Here is a 24719-nt window from a genome sequence, read left to right on the forward strand (position 1 = left end):
CTTTTACTGCAGATTTGACAAAATGCAAAGAAGATACCAATGTGAGATTTCTAAAGACAGCTACAGCACTCGACCCAAGTTTTAAGAATCTGAAGTGCCTTCCAAAATCTGAGAGGCATGAGGTGTGGAGCATGCTCTCAGAAGTCTTAAAAGAGCAACACTCTGATGCAGAAACTACAGAACCCAAACCACCAAAAAAGAAAGCTGTTTTGGATTGTTATTGAGCAGAACCCCTCATCATCATGGACACATGTCCCCTGGAATGGTGGTTGAAGCATGAAAGGACATATCAATCTTTAGCGCATCTGGCACGTAAATATCTCGCGACGCTGGGTACAACAGTGCCATGAGAACGCCTGTTCTTGCTTTCAGGTGACATTGTAAACAAGAAGCGGGCAGCATTATCTCCTGCAAATGTAAACAAACTGGTTTGTCTGAGTGATCAGCTGAACAAGAAGTAGGACTGAGTGGACTTGCAGGCTCTAAAATTGTACACTGTTTTATTTTTGAATGCAGTTTTTTTGTACATAATTCTACATTTGTAAGTTCAACTTTCATGATAAAGAGATTGCACTACTGTATTTTGTATTAGGTGAAGTGAAAAATACTGGACCGCGGGGCCTGCACGTGGCTGGATCCGGCGAAGCGGGACGGGGACCCGGAGCCGGGCAGCCAAAGAAGCGGGACCCGGTAAGCGGGGCCGGGCGGCAGGCGAAGCGGGACCGGGCGGCAGGCGAAGCGGGGACCGGGTAAGCGGGGCCAGGCGGGCGGGGCCGGGGTATGCGGGGCCGGGCGGGGACCGGGGTATGCGGGGCCGGGCGGGGACCGGGGTATGCGGGGCCGGGCGGCGGGGACGGGCAGGGACCGGATATGCGGGGCCGGGCGGCGGGGACGGGCAGGGACCGGATATGCGGGGCCGGGCAGGCGGCGAAGCGGAGCCGGGCGGACGGCGAAGCGGGGACCGGCGAAGCGGAGCCGGGCGGGCGGGCAGCAGGCGAAGCGGTGACCAGGTATGCGGGGACGGGCGGGCGGGGACGGGCAGGGACCGGGTATGCGGGGGCGGGCAGGCGGCGAAGCGGAGCGGCGCAGACGGGCGGGCGGCGAACCCGGGACAGGCGAATCGCAGCCGGGCGGGCGGCAGGCGAAGCGGGGACCGGGTAGGCGGGGCCGGGCGGGCGGCGAAGCGGAGCCGGGCGGACGGCGAAGCGGGGACCGGCGAAGCGGAGCCGGGCGGGGGGGCGGCAGGCGAAGCGGGGACCAGGTATGCGGGGCCGGGCGGCGGGGCCGGGCAGGACCGGGTATGCGGGGGGGGGCGGGCGGCGAAGCGGAGCCGGGCGAACGGGCGGGCGGCGAAGCGGAGCCGGGCGAACGGGCGGCGAAGCGGAGCTGGGCGGACGGGCGGGCGGCGAAGCGGAGCCGGGCGGACGGCGAAGCGGGGACCGGCGAAGCGGAGCCGGGCGGGGGGGCGGCAGGCGAAGCGGGGACCAGGTATGCGGGGCCGGGCGGGCGGGGACGGGCAGGGACCGGGGATGCGGGGGCGGGCGGGGGGCGAAGCGGAGCCGGGCGGCGAAGCGGGGACCGGCGAAGCGGAGCCGGGCGGGGGGGCGGCGGCAGGCGAAGCGGGCACCAGGTATGCGGGGCCGGGCGGGCGGGTGGGGCCGGGCCGGGACCGGCTATGCGTGGGCGGGCGGGCGGCGAAGCGGAGCCGGGCGGACGGCGGCGAAGCGGAGCCGGGCGGGCGGGCGGCGGCGAAGCGGAGCCCGGGTATGCGGGGCCGGGCGGGGCCGGGCAGGGACCGGGTATGCGGGGCCGGGCGGCTGGGGACGCGGGGGGTCGGGGACGCGGGGAGCCGGGCGGCTGGGGAGCCGGGCGGCTGGGGAGCCGGGCGGCTGGGGACACGGTGGGTCAGGGATGCGGGGAGCCGGGCTCGAGATATTAGGGTTCGGGGAATCGACATAAGGGATGAGAAACCCATAAGACAAAGAGGGAGTTTGGCGGTTCCACTTGTAAAACGTCGACTTAATAGGGTTGGCAAGTTAACCGAGGTCGAGATAAATGGGTTCGACTGTATTTGAAAATGTAGAAAACATCCAAAAATATTTAAATGGCATTCTATTATTGTTTAAATCGAGCGATTTTTTTTTTAATCATCATTTGACAGCCCTAGTGACAATATAAAACCCAAAGGTAGACAGATTTAAAGTTTATTAGAGAATATTTAAAAATAAACGATACAAAGCGTTTGAAGTGTCAGTTATTGTGTCATTGGGGGTAACATACAGGTTGTAGGGGGATGTTAGCGTTTTGGTATTGGACGGCATATACATATACACAGTCTGTCATGTCCCCAATGTGGGGTATACGGGTGGGTGAGTTCAAGGTACAGCCAAGAGTAAATTACCCTTCTCTACAGAGGAAGATTGAAACTTGCAGAGCTGCTGTCTCTGTTGCACATTTTTTGTGGAAAAAATAGATCTCACCCTCCAGTGTTATCAATCTAGCATTTTTCACAAACACTAGCATTCTCATAAAAAGCAGAATGACAGGTAGTAGCTTACAGTCACTACCGCTCTTTGATTCCAAAAGCCAGTCAGCCAATGCTAAATGCTAATGCTCCTTTTTCTCATGGCAAGTGTTGAATGCAGAAGCCAGTCAGGTGGCTTAAAAAAATGGAAACTACATAACTATTTGCATTATAGCTGGTATGTTATTAAACAATCAATAGCATATGAAAAGGAGCATTTACTATTCCAGATATCAGCATGCTTCAGAGGCACTGTGAAGCAGAATGAAAGTAAAGTGCTTTCAAACACCCAGGAAGACTCATTATTAAGAATATAACATGCATGACCAAGAATTTTCTATTGCTTTTAGTTAAACTCTTTACCCAGAAGTCTACTAATGTTCGTCCTCCCCCATCAAAAATGGTCATCGTTTTTTTAAATACTGTCCTACTTTGCAAGCCATCTCCTGTTCACCTGTTGCAGACACTATCAAACAGCCATTAATATTTGGGGGGGGAAGGGTATCCTTATTGGCTTCCTTCCCCATCATGTACAGCCCTTTTAGATTAATTCACATAGCTTTAATAGATTTTAGTTTTAAAATATTTTAATGGAAAACATTTATGCTCTATCACATTAAGACAGAATTATGCTTTTAAAGCGCCAAAAAGGCCATGGTGACTCCCAGGGAAATTCAAGATGGCCACCATCCTTCAAGAAGTAGGACCAATAAGCTCCTGAGCATGCTGCTATAGGCCATTAACAGTACTGCAAGGAGGAAATCAGATTACTAGATTTCTGCAGTCTATTTTAGAGTTACCCCTCACTTTCAGGGGATACATATCAAGAGAATTTAATATGCACTACTGGGTTCCACCCAAATAATCAAGATGTTCTGTCCCTACAGTGTGCAGGACTAGCATTTTTCTTCAGAGGTCTTACCTGCATTTTCCAAAGTTCTTGACAGAAGAGCAAACGACAGAAGGCATTGTGCACCAACAAATCCTTGACAGTTTGAAGCAAATAAGACAGTTTCTTCTGGAATGGAAAAAGTCCCCTCTGTAAACATTACATGTAATTATAAAAATATTTTCCTGTTTTTCCTTATTTGTTAAATTTTAGTGACTGAATGGCTCAGGGGATTGAGTAGTGAGGAGACACTGAACCTTTCACCTTTGGGTTATGAGTTCAAATGCACCCCACGTCTGTAGTGAATGAAATCCCTGTCACTGACAGCTTTTCAACTATTTTTGTTCACCCAGTGATGGCAGCACAGCGATGTGAATTCATGAATTCAAGCATCAGAAGCGAGAGTCACCCCATACCACCAGGGCCTGGTGGCTGTTCAGTGGCCTTGGTGAAGTGAGTTGATAGTCTCAGTACAGCTTCTGGTGTCCACACATACAAGTCAACACACTAATTAGCTACAACTGCAAGCAGGATGCTAAAAATTAAACAATGGACACAATAAAATAAACCCTCTTGGGAAGGACTGGGACATACTAAAGAAAAGTCATATACAAGAAACTAGTACAGTGTGAGTAGTGGCTGAACAATCTCTATGGATAAACAGGATATCATTTCCAGGGCTGTCAATTCAGTAGCTTTCATGTTTAGGAAAAGAATGCTCCATTTCTAAGGATGTTACAACATACAGATATGAACCATCAGCTACCTAGTTCCATTATTGGTTTTGTATTTTTTTTTAATCTTTTGGGGACTATATACACATTTATGGAGGCCAAACAGAGTGAGCTTAAAGTGTAAAAAACAAAAATAACCATTAACAATGCCTTTTCCCTCCCAGTGTTCATCTTTGTGGGCATAAGAGAAAAGATTTTGCTCTTACTCTCTGCTCCAAGTTCAACAGTGCAGCTTGGTTGGACTCCCTGGAAATTTTGCATATCTGGTCAACGTTGGTAGCCGTAGTTTTGGCTGACAAGATTCCTATTGGTACTCCCAGCCTCAAGGCCTGCTCCTGCAGAATGGAGACTAGAACACAAAGCGAAGTTAACAGTGAGAGAGGATTCTGGGCTGAGCACTAGACTGGGAACCAACAACTCCCGAGTTGTAATCCTGGCTAACGGTCTCTCCATCTATGGCTTTGGGTAAATTGCTTGATCTCCTTCCCTGCCTCATTTTCCCCAATCCACAAAATGGACAGAACAACATCTACCTCAAAAGGGTGTTGTGATGATCCCTTGTTTGTAAAGTGCTCGCTGACTAACAGTATTAGAGCTCTTGTTTGTCTCTCTGAGGCACAAACTTTGAAAATAATCAAAATATTCAGAAGCCAGGGGACTTTACCTGTCAGTATCTGACAGACTTAAAGGCTGCTGTCAGAGTTACAGGGCAAGCCATACTCTAGAACAGTTTTTGTCCCTTGAGTGGACCCCTCCATTGACAGGCCTGGCTATCTTCATATCTTTCAAGGATGGAATCATATGATTCAACCCCTTTGAGACTGGACCTCCGGGGTGCTCCTTAAATCAGATTTTCAGAAGTGGTCACTAGTTGTGTGTATCTCATTTCCTGGGTGCCCACTTTGAGATCTGGGACCTGATATTCAGAAGTGCCGAACTCACTCAATTGGAAATGAAGGCAATGGGAGAGGTGCTTGAATACATAAAGTGCAAAATAATGCTAAGTACTCTGAAAAAAATCACTCTCTCTCAAATTTGGGCACCCAAAATTAGTTCATACTTTTGATCTTAATCGCTCTCTGCCTTAGCTTACCATCTGTAAAATGGGATAATACTTATTTCACATGGGGTAATGTGAAAAATAATTAGTTGTTATTTGTGAAGCACTCAGATACTATAGTGATGAGTGCCAAAGAAAAAGCCCATGAGGCTAGTAATTCTATCTTCACAGCAGGATTCGAATAGCATGCCGTAAATAAGGCCTACAACCATACATTGAACAATGAGGGTAAAACAAAATATTTAATAGCTGCTCAGTAATTGAGCACCATCCATCCTGTGCACTGAATAAGGGAGGGGATCTGTGGAAAAAGTAGTATGTGACAAATACAGCAGTTTCCTGCGTTATCCTTGAGAGATCTTATTGAATTAAGTTTAAGTATATTTTGGTTCCAGCATATTAAATGATTTTTTTATGTACTGTAGGACAGGATTGTGTAATCTCTTAAGGGGGGAAATGTGGCAGATGTGAGGCCTGGGGGTTCAAGGGACTAGATTGAACAATGTGTCAGACAAGAATAGACTCCTGGAACAAGAAGTGTTAAGTGGTTTTCCTTGGGACTATGTAGGGGGAGGTGAATGTAAATTCCCCAACTCTGGTTATGCAAAACCCAACCTTTTGAAACTATGCCCTGAGGCATGGGTACCTTTGGAAGACCAAGGAGGAGGAATACTGGTGCAGTTGCCCTTGAACTGTGACAGTGATCACATAATTCAAAATCATATCATGATGCATACGCATGTATCCCTCATTTGTTTCTCCGTTCTGACTGTCCCATTTTCACCAAAATCAATAGGTTTCTACCCTTGACGCCTAGAACATTCCCTGAAATTTTGGAACCAATTAGATGTAGTGTTCAAAAGTTATCCTGTAAGACTTTACAAGCTAGGCCAGCAATAGGAAACGTGGCTTGCTGCTGTCCTCATTCTACGCAAAAGAGAACCACTGTGCTCAGTATATACTTGCAACTATATCTCTATTTCAGAGAAGAACAAACTAGCAGACTGATAGAGAGAAGAAGAAATTACGGTCATATGACAAGTAGAAATTCAGTGTGTCAGGCAAACTTAATTTCCATCTCTCTCTCAGACAGATACTTCCTCACTCACACTCACCTACAAATGATTCTGAAAAAGCATTTTGAGTCTCTGGACCACTCTGCTTAGTTGATTTACTGGAACTCTCCACCTAGAAACAAAATAAAGTATTTTAAATCTCTGTGTTTACATGTATATAAATATATTACCTTTATATGGCATGTTCCATCTGCAGCATTCTAGAAACCTGAAGCAACTGAAATAAAACTAGTATAAGAGCTAGGTTGTATTACTTAATATTAGTATTTTTCATCTGTAGATCTCAAAGCACTTTACAGAGGTCAGTATCCTCATTTCACAGATAGTGAAACTGAGGCAGGAAAGTAACTTGCCCAAGGTCACCCAATAGGTACATGGCAGAGCAGGAATAGAACCCAAGTCTCCTGAGTCCTAGTCCTAGCTCCTTCCACTATGCCATATATATTTGGTAAAACATGACAAAAAATGTTAGGAACTAGAAAAAGTCAGTTTCCTTTTAAAAGGTATTATTCTATAGTACTCCTTAGGGAAAAAAAAAAGATCCCAGAGAAAAAGTTATAGGAAGCACCTAATCTGCCTATAAAAGTCCTCAAAAGCAAATGCTTTCTCCAGCCTGAGAGTGCAAGATAATGCACAAGGAGTCAGAAACTTGGCATGATGTCCATGTATGTATCTCACACACGTGTATAAAGTCACGTTATGGAATCATGGGTGGCTATTAAGAGAAATCTGATAATCTCCAATAACTTTTGACTCTGTTCACTATAGACCAGAGGCTTTCATAGTGTGGGGCGTGCCCCCTTGGGGGTGGGGAGGGAGTGACGAATTATCAGTAACAAGACACATTAAAAGACCAGGGTCAGGATGGGGCTCTGTCTGGTAGGGGAAGTAGATTGGACTCTGTATAGGCGGTCTTGACTACTGGGACCAGGCTCCCTATCTCTCTTGGTCCCTCACTGCCACAGCAGCCACCAATGGGCAGTTACCCTCCTCTGCTGGATAGGCCAGCAGGGACTCTGCAAGGAGAGAGCCAAAGGCTGCCCCCTGGGATGACTGACCCCCTGCTGGACAGAGCCCCCTCCTGACCCTTCAGCGCAGCCCCTGGGCACATCCACTTCCTCTCCCAGAGGGAGCCTGGGCAAGGGAAGTGGACAGTGCCATGCTGAAAGGCCAGGGTCAGAAGGGGGCTGTATCAGTGCATGGCCCAGTACTCAGGCTGCAGACTTTGGCTCCCCGGCTGACCCTGGCTCTTCAACATGGCCTTGTTTGTTTAGTCTGAACAGGATGGGAGCCAGACAAGCAGGAAGCTGGGTCCCAGCAGCTGAGACTGCCCAACCGCTGCAGGGCGAGAAGTCTTCTTCAACTGCAACCTGATGAGTACCCCTCCCTCCACATCCCCCATGAGTACAGGACACTCTTCCCCCAAGGGTACCAAGCACCCCTCCTCTCACCACACTTCTAAGAGGTGGGCATACATGGGACATGAATCTCCAAAGGAGGGGCTCAGGAAAAGTTTGGGAACCTCTGCAATAGACAAAGCCAGGTCTGATCCCAACAAAGAAGATGGTAATTTACCACCATATTTCAAATCTGAATTTGCTCTATATAACCCTAACTCCAGTTTTAGGCCACGGTAATAAAGAAAGAATGAATATAAATCTCATTTCTAAAAGGAAAACCACTTGTCTTTGAGTTTTCTTTTACACCTGTTTCCCACCTGTTCACTTACTGAAGATATTCTGCTTATAGGTCATGCACCTTAGACCTATATCAGAAAGACTTGTCTGGAGACCAAACTTCAGCAGGGTTCTAGGGAAACCCAGGATATGGCTGGTAAGTTCAAAACTGCCAGCTGTCTTACCTCCAGCAAGAGGTCATTCAAGTTCTGATTGCAACTCAGAAGGTGAACAGCTGCTTTCTGAAGCTCCTGTCCACTTTCAAATGTGCATTTCTGTTTCTTGACTCTTCCTGCTAAGAAATTTAAAAAAAAATTAAGTTTAAGGTTTACTTAATGGCCTGTTTTCTGCTGCTTTATTTCTAGACTGCATGAAATTTGTGCTCTTGAAAAGTAATGCTTGACATTGGCAAGAGCCAGACATAGTGTGGGCTAATGCTACACACGCTCTGCCAAAGTCTGCCTTCTGATCCCCAAGGCTTCTCCTTAATCCAGACCAGCTCACTTGACACAGAAACTGACAACTGTGCTAAAACAGAGACAAAGACAAGGAACACAAGATGATTGTTTTTAAATGAGACTGTCTGCTCCACATGCTGCAAAAACACCATTTGCACTAACTGTAGCAAGGCTGAAATTGCCAGTTTTAGGGTTACTTTGAATTGAATCTCAAAATGAATCCAGCACCAGGATAGATGTTTGACGGGGGGGAGCGTGATGTGGTTACACCGCTGGGTACGTGTGAAGAAGGGGGCAGCAGCATCCTGCTCAGTCTGGGGAGCTGGGGCTGGCAAAGGCCACAAAAGAGGGAGGTGTGACAGTCAAGGCAAGGGGGGATAAAGAGCTCAGACAAGATGGATCTAAGTGACCAACATCTGAGAGGCAAAGCGAGTCAGCGTTACAAACGCAGGGGACACGGAGGGAGGAACATCACCCGCCTCGCTTCGGTTTCAAGCCCGGTAAAGCCGCCGTATGACACACAAATCGGCTTCACGTCACCCAGCTGCTCTTGCAGCAAATCAAGCGCGGGGGGCTTTGGACCTGCCGCTCCCCGGGGTGGGAACGTGGGACCGCTCCCCGCTGGCAGCGGGAGCCGGGGAGAGGCGCAGCCCGCGGCGGGGGCGCCCCACGCCCACTGCTCGCCGGGACGGGGTGTGAGCGGAGCGATTCGCGCCCACATCCCGCGGGGGCGAGCGGGCGGGCGGGGCCGGTCACCTCGGGACACGGCGCTTTGCAGAGCGGGGCTGCAGCTGCCGCGGGCCACCGGCTCGGGCGCCCGCTCCGCCAGGGAGAGGCGCTGCCAGAGCCGGCCGCCTCTGGGGCAGCCCGTGTGCGTTGACGGCCCCTGGCGGTCACCTACCCAGCAGCTCGGAGAGAGCCCGGCTCCCCCTCCGCCCGCCCGGGCTGGCGGCCATCCCCGCTAGGCCGAGCGCCGCAACCGCCTTCTCCTCAGCGAGGGCGCCGGGTCCGGCTACCGCCACTGTGGAACCGACCAGCCCGCCCTGCGCTCCCATTGGCTACGGCGCCCAGAAGTCGTCACCAGATATTGGCTAAAGGGCTCCGTCTGACCCCGCCTACTGACCTTTCGTGACCGCCATCTTGGTAGTGGCAGTAATTGACATGGAGTCCGCCATCTTGGTAGTGGCAACAGCCTAGGTATTCCTTCTTCCTACTCCAGCCATTTTTGAAGAGCCTCCTCGTTTGTGGTGGGGTTGGAGTTTAGGAACCAGGCCCACAGGGCCCGGTGTAGCTTGGTGAGGTAGTATCTTTTATTAGACCAACTTCTGTTGGTGAAAGAAACAAGCTTTGAAGCTACACAGAGCTTGTCCCGCCACCTGTCTCTACTCTGGAGCCTGCATCTTTTTTAAATAAAATCTTATATTCTAGGGCTCAAACACTTCAGTTCCCCAGTCAGGAGGTGATAAGGTTATCACTGCACAGTGCTTTGGTTTTCTGGGAACAGAAAGTTTATAGAAATTTCATTTCAGGGTCAGGAGAAATCCCATTTTAAAGTGGTTTTTTTTGTTTGTTTGTGTTAAGTGTCTCTTAGCAATACAAGCAGTAAATACCAAGTAAATTAACATTCATGGGATATTTAACGTGAAGCAACAACCTTTTTTCTTTTTACAGAAACGGATTGAGAAAATGGCCTGTTGGAATTGATTGTGAGGCATTTATTCTTCTTGTTCCCCTAGCATCTTACTCAGCAATCCTTAAAAGTGCTGTGTGCAGGAGAAAACCCTTTATGATCCTACTCAATTTGAAGACAAGGCTCATGGTTTAATATCTGGAATGTAAGTAAACTCCTTAGAGGGTCTTACTTTACGTTTTCTACACCACCATGTATGCAGAAGATGCTTGATAAGTTATAACACTGTGCAGTTACTCTGTTGTCTATGGGCCTGGTAGGAAAGAACTAGATTATAATGTCCAGAATGCCTGTCTAAATGTTCATCATCCTTGTGCGTGCCATACTGGTCCATTTAGACTCTGAAGCTGGTTAGCTGGGGATTGAGTTGTTTAAAATAATAACCTCCCTGAGACTGTGGTGAGGTTCAGTCTGGAGTTGAAAGTGAAATGAGTTTGTTGGACTCAGCCAGGGCTGGCTCCAGGCACCAGCTTAGCAAGCAGGTGCTTGGGGCGGCCACTCTGGAGAGGGGCGGCATGTCCAGGTTTTCAGCGGCAATTCGGCAGAGGGTCCCTTGCTCCCACTCGGAGCGAAGGACCTCCCGCTGAATTGCCATAGATCGCAATTGCAGCTTTTTTTTTTTGGCTGCTTAGGGCAGCAAAACCCCTGGAGCTGGCCCTGGACTCAGCTCACTGACGAAGGCCTCAGGTTTGTAGAATTCCATGTTTCTGTGTAACACAGTATACAAGGATGGAGAGTGTTCTTCAGCAGGAGAGTCCAAGAGTTCAGGATTGGGGGCATGTGCAGTGAGGCGGAGGAATAGCTGACTAGATTTTCAACTCAGGAAGCCTGAGTTCAAAAGTGAAAATAAGTTTGGCCTCAGTATTTTGTACACAATCACAAAAACACCTTGGTCTGGGGCAACTGGTATTTTTTATTCAGAAATGGCTCAAGATTGCAACAGCAGGGGGTGCCGCAGGCCAGGGTGGAAGTATCTTAGCAGGGCTGCGTGGGTAGCCAAGACTGGCATAGTGAGGAGTGCTAGTCCGAGGTGCATTGTCTGAGCTATGTTGACTAAGCTTTATATGTGTCTCGGCATAATCCTGTCAGGCCACCTAAATTCACATGCCCTTAAGGGAGTCAGTTCCAAACAGGGGTAGGATTGAGTGGGAATTTAAAGCATGAAATAATTGATGAGCTTACTACTAATGCTGCCATTCTTGTTTCCTGAACATTGGATCAGAGACGTGCAATAAGTATGTCTTGGGGCCTGCATGGAGCCCTGTTGACTTAACTGGGCTCCGTTCAAGACACAGGTCCGCCTGCATATAACTGTCTGTAAAATTGTGGCCTCCAGATGGCTGGTTAAAGTCATTTATTGATTCAGGTTTGGGTTTTTTTTTTTTTTTTAAATCCAACACTCCATTACCAAGAAATATTTTTAAAAGCCACTGTTTTGGGTGGGACACATAAGAACACAGTGGGTGTGTGCACCCTCTGCTGATTCAGCAACGGCAGCTAACTAAACAGCACTGTTCTCTGATGATGGTGCATCTGCAGATAAGTAAATAAAAAAATGTGCTAGAAAAAGAGCAAAATGCTGTGTTTGCTAAAGGCAGACTGAGGTCTTCAGAGAAAGATATTTCATCTTCATGTTCTAAAAATGTTTTACAAATAATGAAGAGGGTTTTTTTTAAGTAAACCAGGAAAAGACTAATCTCTGAGAGAGAGCTCGGGCTGCAGTGGGGAGCAAACTGGAGCTCAGTTTGCAATCTGATATGGCAACAAACAAGGCTGGTGCAATTTTGGACCACCTCTACAAAGACATTACAACATGGAACAGTCCATTTATAATCCCTCTCTGTATGACTGTGGTGAGATGGCAAGTGGAATATTGAGTCAAATTCAGGGGTCACTACAAGAAAAATGTAGAAAAAACTGGAGGAAAATAAAAGAGAACAAAAGAAATGATCGAGGGGTGGGCAGGATTGACTTATGCAGACAGAATCAAATATCTACATTTGCATAGACTGGCTAAGTAACAATAGCTAAGGTAGGATATAACTGCCTACAACTATCTGAAAGATGTAAATATGAAGGGAGGAAAGGAATTCTTTAGCACAGTACAAAGAGACAAAGCAAGGTGTATGAGATTAAATTAAGGGAAGGATAATTTAGGCTGAATATCAGGGAAATCGTCCTGTCTGTGAGGTCATTAATGGCTACATTAATGCAAAACCTGAGTAGCTGCATTTGATACAGGGTCCCTCCGTAGAAGTTTGGGAGATAAGGAACCTTTCCCAGGCCACAGTTCTCTGTTCCTCGGTCCCAGTTCTGCTGGGGCAATTGCTAACTGCTCTGTGTACCTCTAACACAGAGGGGGAGGGATAGCTCAGTGGCTTGAGCATTGGCCTGCTAAACCCAGGGTTGTGAGTTCAATCCTTGAGGGGCCACCTAGGGATCTGGGGCAAAAATTGGTCCTGCTAGTGAAGGCAGGGGGCTGGACTCAATGACCTTTCAAGGTCCCTTCCAGTTCTAGGAGATTGGTATATCTCCAATTATTACCTTTACCTTTACCACATCATCGCTTGAACCATGCTGCATGGGGACAGGCAGGGAGCCTGCACAGTGATTGCAGACCCCTTGTGGAACATCCCCAAATTCTGTCTCCACCTGCTGGCCGCAGAATTGTGCTGCATCTGGGACCATCTACAGCTATGGTGGAGGGGGCAGGATTTTCTCCTATGACTGTGGAATAGTTTCCCTAGGGAAGTGGCAGAGACTTTTAAAACTAGACTGGAGAAATCACTAGAAAATATACTGTAGGGAACAGTTCTGCATTGGCCAGGACAGGAGGCTGGATTGCTTGGGACCCCAGGGCTAATTTCCATGTTTAATGTTTATGATTCTATGGCTGATATCGCTGCACCAATAGTCTACATTTAGCCAGTTGCCAGTGTAAGTGCCTGACATTAGTACTACTTTTATACTTCATAGGTTGAAGCCATTTCCCCTCATCCTGTCACTCTAAGAATAGATTTCTCTATTTTTAATATTACTGACAGGTTTCCACAGCCTCACAGGCTTACTAGGTTGCAATTAGCACTGCTGGCTATATTTAATCTGGTGCACTATTTGCGAGGCACCCCGAGTTAATGCAATCTGTTCAGAGGATGGGTTTTAATTAAAATATTAATGAAAAGGAATCTAGAAAGGAAATGGGACTTCTTTTTTTATGTTCTGCAAATTAAATATCTTGGCTTTTCACCCCCATATGAAATTTGCCTCAGTCAGTGTGACTCTTAAATCAATTTATTATCATCGGTGGAAATTTAGAAACCAGCCTTTCTATGTGTGGGCAGCAAGGCCTGATTCTCCTTTCACTTAGACCAGTATAAATCAGAAGCACAGATGTCAATGGAGTCACCCCGATGTAATGCTGGTGTGAGAGGAGACTCCAGCCCTAAGCCTGTACCATGTGTCCTGCCCCTATAGAAAAGGAGGACAACAAAGCTCTAATGATAACAATTCCTTGAGTCTATTGCAGAGTGATATTCTCTGGGCCTGCTTTTGCCCTGCCTTGTACATTGTCTAGTCATTTACACCTCAGCCCTTATGAAACACTGCTGCACCTTATGGGCTGCAGAACACACTGTCTGGCCCTCTGCTGTGATGAACCCATTTTACATCCTACCTCACTTACATGAGAGACAATCATTCAGGGAGCCTACTTGTCCTCCTCTATCAGGTGTGTGTGCAGCAAAACATCTTAACTGACGCATGTCAATGGAAACAAACGTCCTAGTTGAGGGGACTTGGACAGATTGGTTGATTAGGGCTCAATATTTGGGTTTGTAGAAGTGCAAAGTCTGGCTATAGAGACATAGTACAGGAGTGCGACTGTGAGCATGATCTCGTGTTGCTCTCTAGGGCCCATAGAAACTGTTATTCTTATCCACGCAGGGAGATTTCACTTAACTCCAGTGCTGGGTCTGGCTCCCTGGGTGGGTATGTTTATATGGTACTGTAATGGCATCCATTGCTTTGCTACAGTGTTGTCATTGTTCTTCTTTTAACTGAAAATAGAAGTAGTTTGATTTTAAAAGAATAACTTGCCTTGCCGAGTCTGCAGGTGAACTCTAATGCAAGGGAACCAGGGTGAAACTGTCTCTAAATGAAAGACAAATTGACTTCTGTAGTCTAGTTTCTTTGTCAAATTCAATTAAGTCAAAACTAACCAAGCAGCAGAAATGAAAAGTAAACCAGATTTGTAAAATATTTCCAGTTTTAATGATCTCAGGTGTATTAGTAACACTGGTAAGGATATCTGAATATATGAGTTTTAACCAGAAAGAGTCCCTTTGTATGAGCATCTTGATTTAATGTGGTTTTTAGGAAAAACCTGTGCATGAAGATATTCACTCTTATTTCATTAATTTCTTTTAAAATAAACAATATACAAAGCATTCAACTTCTTGCAAAACTACTTTCGTCTAATGGTGAGAGCTGGGACTGAATGGGAGTCAGGACTCCTGGGTTCTATTCATGGCTGCTACAGTCTTACTGTAATCTATATAACCTTTCAGTTCCATAGTTTCTCAATTTGTAAAATGACTAGAATACGCTGTACCTACCTCACGAGGGTGCTGTGAGCATAAATGTAATGTCTGTACAGTTCTTTGAGATCCTGAGATGGAAGCTTTGTGGCATGATAATAATACTCCACACCTACATAGCACTTTGACTTTTTCCTCATCTCTCCTTTTTCCTTTTATTTTTGCTTTAGAATCTGCCTACCCACATATACACACCTTGAATTATTTGTTAGGATATCAAGAGGGGAGATTTAATTATATCTTGATTGTGTTTTAATTATGGTATTACTCCATTGTAACTCAAGGTCTTGCTATTAATTCTGTGAGGTTTGGTGTGAGGGTGTCTCCTTGTGGAGTCCCCAGCCTTTTCCTGCCACATAGCTCTGATGGTGCCTTATGGCGATTTCTGGAGGGCACTGGCAGGCGAGTGTGAGAACAAAACTGAAAGCAGGAAATGCCTGCAGCTTTCAACTCTTCCCTCATTCACATTCCCGTCTGTTCTGCAAAGGGCAACATGCTCAGAGTTCACCTTCTAAGGTCATTTCTGAAACAACCCATCAAGAAAATTATTTACAGCTTAAACATGACTCCAAACACGATTCATCTATGGAGCAGCCAGGACCCAGATCTGAGCTTCACAGCTGACCCCTGTCTATATTGGGATGGATAGGACTGAAGACAGTACTATAAGCAATGGGTTAAATTGCAGCCAGGGTGGTTTATTGCACCCTAACTGTCAGGGTGGTTAAGCACTGGAATAAATTGCCTAGGGAGGTTGTGGAATCTCCATCATTGGGGGCTTTTAAGAACTGGTTAGACAAGCACCTGTCGGGGATGGTCTCATTATTACTTCTATGTGTGCTGAGCTGTCCTTGCCTCTGGTAGGGTTTTGTTGATGCTCGCCTTGCCATGCTCCAGTCCATCCGCCAGCTTTCTCACCTATCATTTCAATTATGTTTGCCTCCCTCCTCCTTCTGAGTCGCTTTTCTGGCTCTTTGTTACACTGTGCATCAAATTCAGACTCCGTGCTTTCAAGTCCCTGCCCCATGCAGTCTCTGCCTGTGGCTCTGACCTGGTCTCCTTTCATGTCTCCCAGAGCACATGCCCCATTCCATCATGGATGTCAGACTCAATCCCCCTTTCATCTCCCTCCCTCACAAATTTCTCTGTGCCATTTCCCACCCGGCCCCTTCTGCTTGGAACACCCCTCAAATCTGTTCACCACCTCTTCACCAGTGCATTGCTCTAGTAAATCCTAAAGCCCCACGTCTGCAGCAGTGCCTACACAAGTGCATTTTTATGCTAAAAAGTGGAGCTACCAAGAGGCTTGACTCCCAAAAGTGAGTAATCAACCACTTATCTCTCCTTCATCCAGGCTCTCTTACACACCTTCCCCTTTCACCTAGGTGCATGCTTTATTGTCTCTAATCACTCCAGTCCAGCAATAAGACTGCACGTTCTTCAGAGTAGGGACCTTTTTTTAGAAGCAGGTAGCACATTTGCAGGTGCTATAAAGTAATTAACAATTATTATAATAATCAAAATCACAGATCTAAACTCAGCCCCATCTCTAGAAAACAACAGAGGGAGGGAGGCAGGAAAAGGCTGAACTCTATTTTGTACTGAAGGCACCGGCTCCAGGGGATGCTGGGCAATTAGAGCAAAATGGAAACTTCCTACAAAATGTTGCTTGTACAGATCCCTGTGCTGCCCTGTATCATTTTGCAGTTTGGTCCTGAGGAGCCTCTGGCAGCCATCCTGCTGAGTGACCCGGACGCCCAATTAATCCGCCATTCAGTGGGCCAAATCCCGTCCTGTTGTAAGCAGCTGCAGCTCTAGATGGAATTGCTCCCCACTACACCAAGGCAGAATTTGGCCCACTGAGTTTAACAGGCTCATTGGAACCAAAGACCTGCAGAGCCATCCAAACATCTTTGGGCTGTCAGAGCAGTGCAGGAACGGGTAAGCAGGCGTTTGGGTTCACGCTGGCTCTCTCTGGTGCAGTAAATATGGAGTTCATTCTTGCATGTAGCAGGTAGCTGATCTAAAATGATTTGTTGTTCTTTAAATATCACCCCAGAGAGGTGATTGGAGCTGGATGGTCCAGTGGAAGGGAACTTGCCTAAGACTTGGGAGACCAGCGTTCAACTGCCTGCTCTGCCATAGACTTCCTGTGTGACCTTGGACAGGCCACACTAGCCTCTCTGAGTCTTGGTTTCCATCTGTAAAATGGAGGTAAATATCATCCCAATATCGCAGGGGTGCTGTGAGACTAAAGATTGTAAGGTGCTTGGATATCACAGTAATAGGGGCCATATGAGTACCTGAGAGAGAGCAGCTGTATGCTGGACGAAATCATGGTGGATCAGTTTCCTTTTCTTCTTTGGTTCTCTTTTTAAACTCACTTCTTCTTTAAGGTTATGAAACCTGAATCTTCCCCTCAAGGTAAGAGAGGGAGGGGTGTGTGGGGGGGGGAAAGCCTATAACCCTCATCATATGAGCTTCACCAGCCTGATAATATGCATGGTTCTGTTGCTGTAGCCCTCATGTGCCCTTCTCCCTACCCCACTGCAGTGTTTGTCACGATCCCTTGTTACTTAACTTCTGATTGTAATTTAAGTTGTAAACTTTGGGGCAGAGACACTGGGCCACATTCTCTTTCCATTTACATTAGTGTCCAGATTAACTCCATTATACTCTGGATGCAAACTGGTGTAAACAAGAGCAGAATTTGACCCTGTTGTCTTTTGTCTGTAACAACCCATGCCCATTTATGGCCCTGTGGAAAGAATAGACAATACTAATTTGCTCAGTGGCAAGGGTGTGGCAGAAGTGTAAAGTGATGTTTGCTTTTGTTTCTTTGGGGACAAAGAGTCCCCACTGAGCACAGAAACTTTGGGTGGGTATTTTGTATGTAAACATGGTGACAGATTTTCTGTTCCCCACACCCACAAAGCCAAATTTGATTTAGCGACTGTGCTGTGCATTTATTCATTCCTTAGACCAGTGTAATACATCAGCAGCATGTTGGAGAACCACAAAGGGATTCAGTTACCAGAAAAAAGACCAGAGGGGAAAAGCACTAACTGGGGCTGGGGAGAGGGAAATAAACTAAACTGACCTTGATCCAAGGCATTCTTTGGGGGCAGTTAATGATCAGATGGGATTAATGGCTCTTGTTTCTCCCTGAGCTGCCCACAATATGCCTCAGGCCCTGATTGCTAGTGTTTAGATTTGAATAATCCCACGCATAAATTGAATCTACGGATAATCCCATATTCTTCTTATTTCTGAATTCCAGTGTTACGAAGTAAGTTTGCGTCGACAGCAAGATTCCTCAAACAGGAGCCTCTCTCCTACCTTGCTCTATTCTCTTCCTTCTCCAAAACAAAAATGATGTTTCTGTGCTATAAACACTATCCAAAAGTATTTGTTGCTGATATCCCCAGACCATCTCTAGTCAATATTCAGGTCCCTTGCAATAGAGAGGACAAGTATTTGTGTATCTGTTCCCTCATCATTCATTCATTAGAAATCTTGGCCTGCACGCAGGATCAGTAGCTAGTTTACCTACATGGGTTAGTAGTTCTGACATGGGATTGAGTTCTCTTTCCACTTTCCAAACGGGTAGCTGTAAAGTCTTTGTTGCACCCAGTCTACCTGACCCTTCTTTGAAGGTTCCTGCTATTCTTCCTGGTCTTTCTGGACCAGTGTTTCCAGATGCATCTCCTCTTCACTGAAGAAGGGATTTGCACAATCAACAATGCTGATTCGGTGCAGCAAGAGCAGGTGAGGTATAGACTATTCCCAGCAAAGATCACGCACACCTCACAGGTACAGCCAGCATCAGTTTGCTAGTTCTTATTTCCTGTGCTGGGCCCTAGGTCACAGCAGTGTCCCTCTAGCTGAGGACAGGAACTAAGTCCCCTCAATAACACTGGTACCCATGATGCAAAGTGTTCAGTAGGCATCTCTATTACAAGACATTTAAAATAGTAAATTATGGGAGAAGCCTAATCATTGCATGAATTTGGCGTTCTGCAACCATCCATCTTGGGCTGTGGCCACGTCAGATCTCGTAAGAGAAGCAGGGTTGGACCTTGGCATTACCTGGATGAGAGAACTCCAGGGTAAGTCCGGAGCTACAAGAAGTGTTGGTGCTATGCAAATCAAGGTGCTATCTTTTAGATGAAAAGCAAAACAGAGGCCTGATCTGTGATCACCGAAGAACCAAAAGTGCTCTCATAAGTAAGTCTGAGCTAAATTCCAGTTTGGGATTTATACCATGCCTTCCCAAGCTCCCTCTGCAGTTCCAACTGCATATGGGGCTGGGCTTCTGCTGCACTTCCTGGCCCTGAATGCTAGAGTCATGTAGCTCTGCGCTTTGGACAATTACTGCAGGCTGAAGATCCAAGGGATGCACCCCACCCATGTACTTATTCACTACACCAATACTGACTCGGACTCTAAATACATTCAATGAGTGGTGTACCTGAGATCACTTATCCACTGATGTTTTAAAAACTCCTGCACCCCAATCTGGGTCTATGCTGGTTATGTAGTATGTATATATCTTATGAACCTTGTAACTGACACCCAAGCCTGACCCCAGATGTACAGTACCTTCCTTCTTAACGTGCGTAAATTTGATTTTAAACATTAACTTTAATAAAAATTTTAAATCTGTTCTTATCAGTTTAGAGACTAGTTTTGATTTTGCAAGGAATGTCAGGGCCTGTCCATGGATACTTTAAAGGGATTAACTAGGGTGGGATTAAATTGCTGCCCTTGGGCAGGCCAGTCCTATATTATTATTGTTTTATTTGTTTTAACAGTGCCCAAAAGTGTCTGAGGAGTTGCCCAACATAAAAGAGACAGTCCCTGCCCTGAGGAATTTACAAACTAGTCTTAGGGGTACGTCTACACTGCAGTTAGACACCGTGGCTGGCCTGTGCCAGGGGCTGTTCACGCGTGGTGTAGACCTTTGGACTCGGGCTGTAGCTCAAGGACTGGGACCCTCCCACCTCACAGGGCCCAAGAGCCCAGGCTCCAGCCCAGCGGGTTTTTAATTGCAGTGTAGACATAGCCAGGGTGACCCCAATGTGTGAGTTAGCAGGATGGTAGAGAGGGCGAGAGGAGGCAGAAAGATGGGGTTTATAGGAGCCAAGGCTTGTGGGCAGCAGGCAGGAGTGAAGAGGTTCTTAAAGAAAAATACCCTCGGTGGGTGGGTGACTTACTCAGCGAGTCTCTTGGCAGAGGAGAGGGTCGGGGCTCTGGGGTGTTCCACGTGTGCGCAGAGAGGAGCACTGGGCCCTGTGCACAGTGGGCGCTCTCGGGGGCTGGCTCAGGTGTTCAGAAAGGCCTGGCACTGGCCTTGGCACATGCCTCTCTAACTTGCAGCTTTCTCTCCTGCAGGGAGGTGTCTGTACTAAACTCGCCTGCACCCTGCTGCCTTTCCCCGGGGCCAGGGAACGCCCGCCGCTTTGCCAGGCTAATGCCCCTTGCCCGGGCGCTGCATGCGCCTCTGGCTGAACTCCGCCTCGCCCCGGGCCGCTCCCTCTCTGCCCCCTTCTGGTCTCCGCCCTGCGCGCCGCCTTTGTGTGCACGGATCCGGCCAGGGCTCTCTCCGCCCCCCGCCCTCCACCTGGGGCGGCCATAGGCTGCTGCCTTGTTTGCACGCCGGGCTGGCTAGGCGCGGGCTGGCTCTAGGGCTGGGCTGGAGGGATGACAAAGCAGAGGCGAGCTGGGCTCAGCCCTCCTCCTCCTCCGGCTGCCCGGCGCTGCTGTTATGGAAACCAGCCCGGCTTGCCCGAGCGGATAATGGAGCGGCCATGGCCAAAGCCAGCAGCAGCGGCGCAGCGCCCCCGGCCAGGGCGGGGGGCCCGGAGGGCCAGGACCCCTGGGAGCTGTCCCTGGAGCAGGTGCTGAAGTCCTACGAGCAGCCCATCAACGAGGAGCAGGCGTGGGCCGTGTGCTACCAGTGCTGCCGCGGGCTGGCGGGCGCCGAGGGGCGCTGGGGGCCGGCGGGCCGGATCCGGGACACGGCGGACATCCTGCTGCACAAGGACGGGACGGTGACGGCCCGCGGGGAGCAGGGCTCGGCCGGTGAGTGCCCCCGGGGCGGGGAACCCGGGGGGCCGCAGCACCCAGATGCGGGCTGGCGGGGGGCGCAGGACTACCGCCGCCCCCCGGGGCTTGGCCGGCGAGTGCCATGGGGGTGGGGTGGGTGGGGGCTGCTGAGGATAACCTCGGGGCCCCTCCCCATATTGCTGGGCACTGGGGCCGGCTCTGCCGCCCTGTGATCACACCCTCCACAGCGGAATTTTCCAGAGCCACCCGGAGGGAAATTCCGAGCCAGGCCAGGCGGTGAGGGGAGCAGAGACCCCAGGGGTGGGGGTCAGGCTGCACCCCAGGCTCCCGCCCCCTCGTTTGCAGGGGGCACCCGAATGTCGGCCCTCCCCCCACCCCATCTGGGCAGCTGCTTCTCCGGGGATCAGCGGCAGAGGGTTGCGGTGAATTGCTGTCCGCTTACAGCCCAGCTCCCCCGGCCCCGGCAGCTCAGCTCGCCGCCTGTCGCAGCCTTGGGGAGGAGAGGCTCGGCCCGGCTACGCAGTGCCCGTGGTGTGCGAACACTTCCCCTTGGGCACCGGGGACAGGCAGCGTGTCAATGGGTGGGACAGCTCTCTGGACAGTACATCTAACACACAGCTGCCCAGATGGTGGGAGACCTTAGAGATGTTTGCAGGCATCCTGCATGCAAAGGGTTGTGAGTTGGGTGGCTGGAACAAACATCCCTGTCCATTCCCATTGCAATGTATACACATGACCTTGCACCACTGGGATGCCGTGACTGAGGTGATCACAGTGTGTCAGGCTTTTCCGTTTGAATCCCTCTGTTCTTAAGGCTTTATAATACATAAAAAATTAATGGAGTTGAAACCCACCACTCTGATTGGGAGATGTGGGGGGAGGGTGTGAGAGAGAGGACATTTGGGGAGAATCTGTTTGGGCACTTTTTTTAAACAGTCAGAATTATTTGGCCCTAGAAAACATGCCTGTGCATAAACAGGCCAGGTCCTGGAAAGTTTATATCATGTGTAACCCAGAGACTTATAAGTAGTTTGCTCTTCAGACTTTCTAGCTCTTTGGGTTAAAAACTGGTGGTTAGTAATCTGTGTATTAAGAAATTTACTGACAAAATCATCTTATGGGAAAGTTAAGGTTGGGAAAGAAAGAAAGAAAACTAAATACATTAATGTCTAAGGGTGAAATAATAATAAATATAATTAATAATGGAAATGGACCATGCCCTGTAGTATCTAGGCAGAAAATGGTAATATTAAGGGAATACACCAGATGCTGTGGCATCTGAGGATATGATGCTTTATCTGAATCACTGTGCTTCCCTGGTTCTCTCTCAGCCTTAATATTAAAGGAATATCACACTGCATGGAGAAAACAGACACACAATTACTGTGAAGCTCCTCAGTAAGATATTGACGTGTTGGACATGTGACAAGTGCATTGTTTGGGATGTCAAGATACAGAGATGTTAAAATTCAAAATCTGGATAACAATAAAAGTCTGGGAGTGCAGATCAGTTAGACTCTTGACCACAGTCACTGGTCGTCTTAGTCCTCCCATGTATTCTTTCTGTCAAGAAGGGCCAGGCCAGGCCAGCCCAGCAATGGCAGACGCTAGCAGCACAAATTCAAAGATTAGGAGATGTCTAAATTACATGTGTAAAATTGAACTTTAAACTTTATTGATCATCCTTATTACCTGTTCATGAGCCAGGAGGTCAGCGCCTCTTACAAAGACACATTTCCTATCCTTGGTAGTTTTGTGGTCTCTAATTATACCCCAAGCCAGTGGAAATTGTTTGTTTGTAATTTGATGAGTGTCTCAGACCAGCACCAACAGACTAGTAGGCCCATAATAATAATGATCAGGTAATAATACTTGTACAGCACTTTTAATCTCCAAAGCTCTGTACAAACACGAACATACTACTTTTTGCCTCAGTTCTGGCGGGTAGGAAAGTATTAACCCAGTTTTACAGAGGGGGAAGCAGACAGAGAGAGGTAAAGGGTCAGATCCTATGCGGCACCGAATCACTGTTGGAAGGGGTGAAGAGCAGAGATGCTCAGCACTTCACATTGTCAGCCCCTAACTGCTCTGCCCAATGCCACCCAGCACTCTCAGGCTGTGAAGGAGAAATCAGATGGCTTACGGTTAAAAAGCAAGCCTCTTGCAGCCTGTTCTGGCTGTGAGATAGCCTCACTCCTGGAATTCTTGAGGCACTTGGCCCTCAGCCTCACTACACCTGACAGCCTCCAAACAGCCACACCTGTCCTGTCAGATGCTGACCTTTGCACGCTCCACAACTGCTTATTATCAGGGTGATTCAGTGGTATTTAGCTGAGCAATTCCAATTATCATGCCTGTGCCGCTTGTGAGTTCCTCCTCCTCACGTTTCTGAGGATAAATAGGATAAACAAACAGTTAAAAAAACATTAATGTGCATTATACAAATGTATGTTACTACTATGCAGCTCTTTGCCTCTGACACAGCATAAACTCAGCTTGCCATCCCCAGATCTGTGCTTTTACCGCCGAGCTGAACGAGAAGGAGGCTGGGTTGTTACTCTGATAATATTGACTGAAAACTTTTCACATAACCTCCAAAAACTGGCTGATCCTGTTCCGGGACAAGCACAATTTAAATAAATATGTGCCCGGATACAAAAGGAAGCCACTTTTCAACACAATACTGAAAATACTGAGTGATCTGACTTTAGTCTTTGTTCATTAAATCATTATAACTCTATAGCCAGTTTTGCCCACAGGCAGTGCTGATCTCTTCAGTGGGAAGGAGGCCAAGGATTGCATCATTTTAATGGTCCCTGAAGGAACAATACTGCTGTGCCATGCTATGTGTAGAAGCATCTCTACTCCTGTAGAAAAGCCTCCATTTTTAACATGGCTTTTGCATGGCTAGTGATATCTTGTGAGTTCAGTTTGCAGCCTCCCTCTCAACACAGTGCAATTCATGCAGGGGTCTGCAGGACCTGCCATGTGTGTTTTCATGCATCGTTTGCATGCTGGAAGTGCTTTCTTGTTTGCTTATTATTAAAATCTTTATTGCCTGTTCCCCAGCCAAATTTCTGTCATTCTCTCACTCAGTGCCACTCTGGGCAGCTTTCAGGGTGTTTAGAAATGGAAATGCCAAGTTGCCTCCTTGGGTGTTTAATACAAAATGCACTTAAATTGTCATGAGCAGTGATAGGAGCCTGGAGCATTGTTAGGCTTCTGTGTTCGTTTCCGAGCAGAGTGTTGGCTAAGTAGAGTTGCTTTAGGAGGCAGGCTCTTGGTCCTGGTAGGAATATGGATTTGCGGAGTCCTGAGACTAAGGGGAGCAGTTTTGCCCTTTTTGGTTTCTTGATTGAGAATGAGCAGCACTGGCCATATGATCCCAGAGGTTGTCTTGTACTATTGGTGTCATAGTGCCATGGGGGGAGTAGGAGAATTTCTACACCTGTGATTTAGGATGAGGGCGGGCAGTTATGACAAGGTTCCTCACTCTGTGTGGCCTCCCAGACACCCTCTCCCCAAACTGTAAACAATGAACTTGTGAAGGCCGGCTGTATTGCAGCTGGGCCCTAATGTAGCCCCTGCCCATTGAGCTGTTACATGTTTTGATGTGCACAAAATCCCCTCTGATGCAATCTGGCTTCAGGATTTAGCATATCCCAGACTCCACTGGATGCAACAATTCAACATGGCGCTGCAGTAGAACTGCTGATAACCTCCTAAACGTGCCCACACACTGTCAGTTTGTTTCTGCATTAACTCCTGCTTATCAGTGTTCTGCCTTTAACTGGCCCCCGCTGAAGAGCATCTCTGTCTGGTTAGAGCAAAGCATCATTCTCCCAGACCAGAAAGGGTTCTAGGGGACTGGCTCCCTTCCCTAGAAAGACCTGTAAGTGTTGCCTCTGAGGCTATCAGCCCTGGCTTCTCTAAATAACTGGTATTGAA

General features: G+C 47.9%; 2 protein-coding genes across 11 annotated transcripts in view; one reads left to right on the forward strand and one right to left on the reverse strand.

The window, feature by feature from the left end:
- Nucleotides 1-9472, reverse strand: part of FANCA (FA complementation group A) — a 66717-nt gene extending 57245 nt beyond the window's left edge. For 2 of the 4 annotated variants that reach the window (XM_044987246.1, XM_044987243.1), the window contains exons 1-5: nucleotides 9319-9469; nucleotides 8145-8254; nucleotides 6323-6395; nucleotides 4354-4496; nucleotides 3447-3563 (exon numbers count right to left, since the gene is read on the reverse strand). In XM_044987246.1, the coding sequence (XP_044843181.1) occupies nucleotides 3447-3563; nucleotides 4354-4496; nucleotides 6323-6395; nucleotides 8145-8254; nucleotides 9319-9373 (498 nt within the window). In that variant the 5' untranslated portion in view covers nucleotides 9374-9469. Of the gene's footprint in view, nucleotides 1-3446; nucleotides 3564-4353; nucleotides 4497-6322; nucleotides 6396-8144; nucleotides 8255-9318 lie in introns of all 4 variants that reach the window. The other 2 variants (XM_044987242.1, XM_044987244.1) reach the window with 2 other exon arrangements.
- Nucleotides 9458-24719, forward strand: part of SPIRE2 (spire type actin nucleation factor 2) — a 59221-nt gene continuing 43959 nt past the window's right edge. The window contains exons 1-2 of one of the 7 annotated variants that reach the window (XM_044987249.1): nucleotides 9458-9614; nucleotides 10089-10252. Coding sequence is in view for 2 of the 7 variants with exons in the window: in XM_044987248.1 (XP_044843183.1) it covers nucleotides 20198-20786 (589 nt within the window). In the remaining 5 variants the exon portion in view is untranslated. The other 6 variants (XM_044987252.1, XM_044987251.1, XM_044987250.1 and 3 more) reach the window with 6 other exon arrangements.

Source organism: Mauremys mutica, chromosome 14 (genome assembly GCF_020497125.1).
Source record: "Mauremys mutica isolate MM-2020 ecotype Southern chromosome 14, ASM2049712v1, whole genome shotgun sequence".
NCBI lineage: Eukaryota > Metazoa > Chordata > Testudines > Geoemydidae > Mauremys > Mauremys mutica.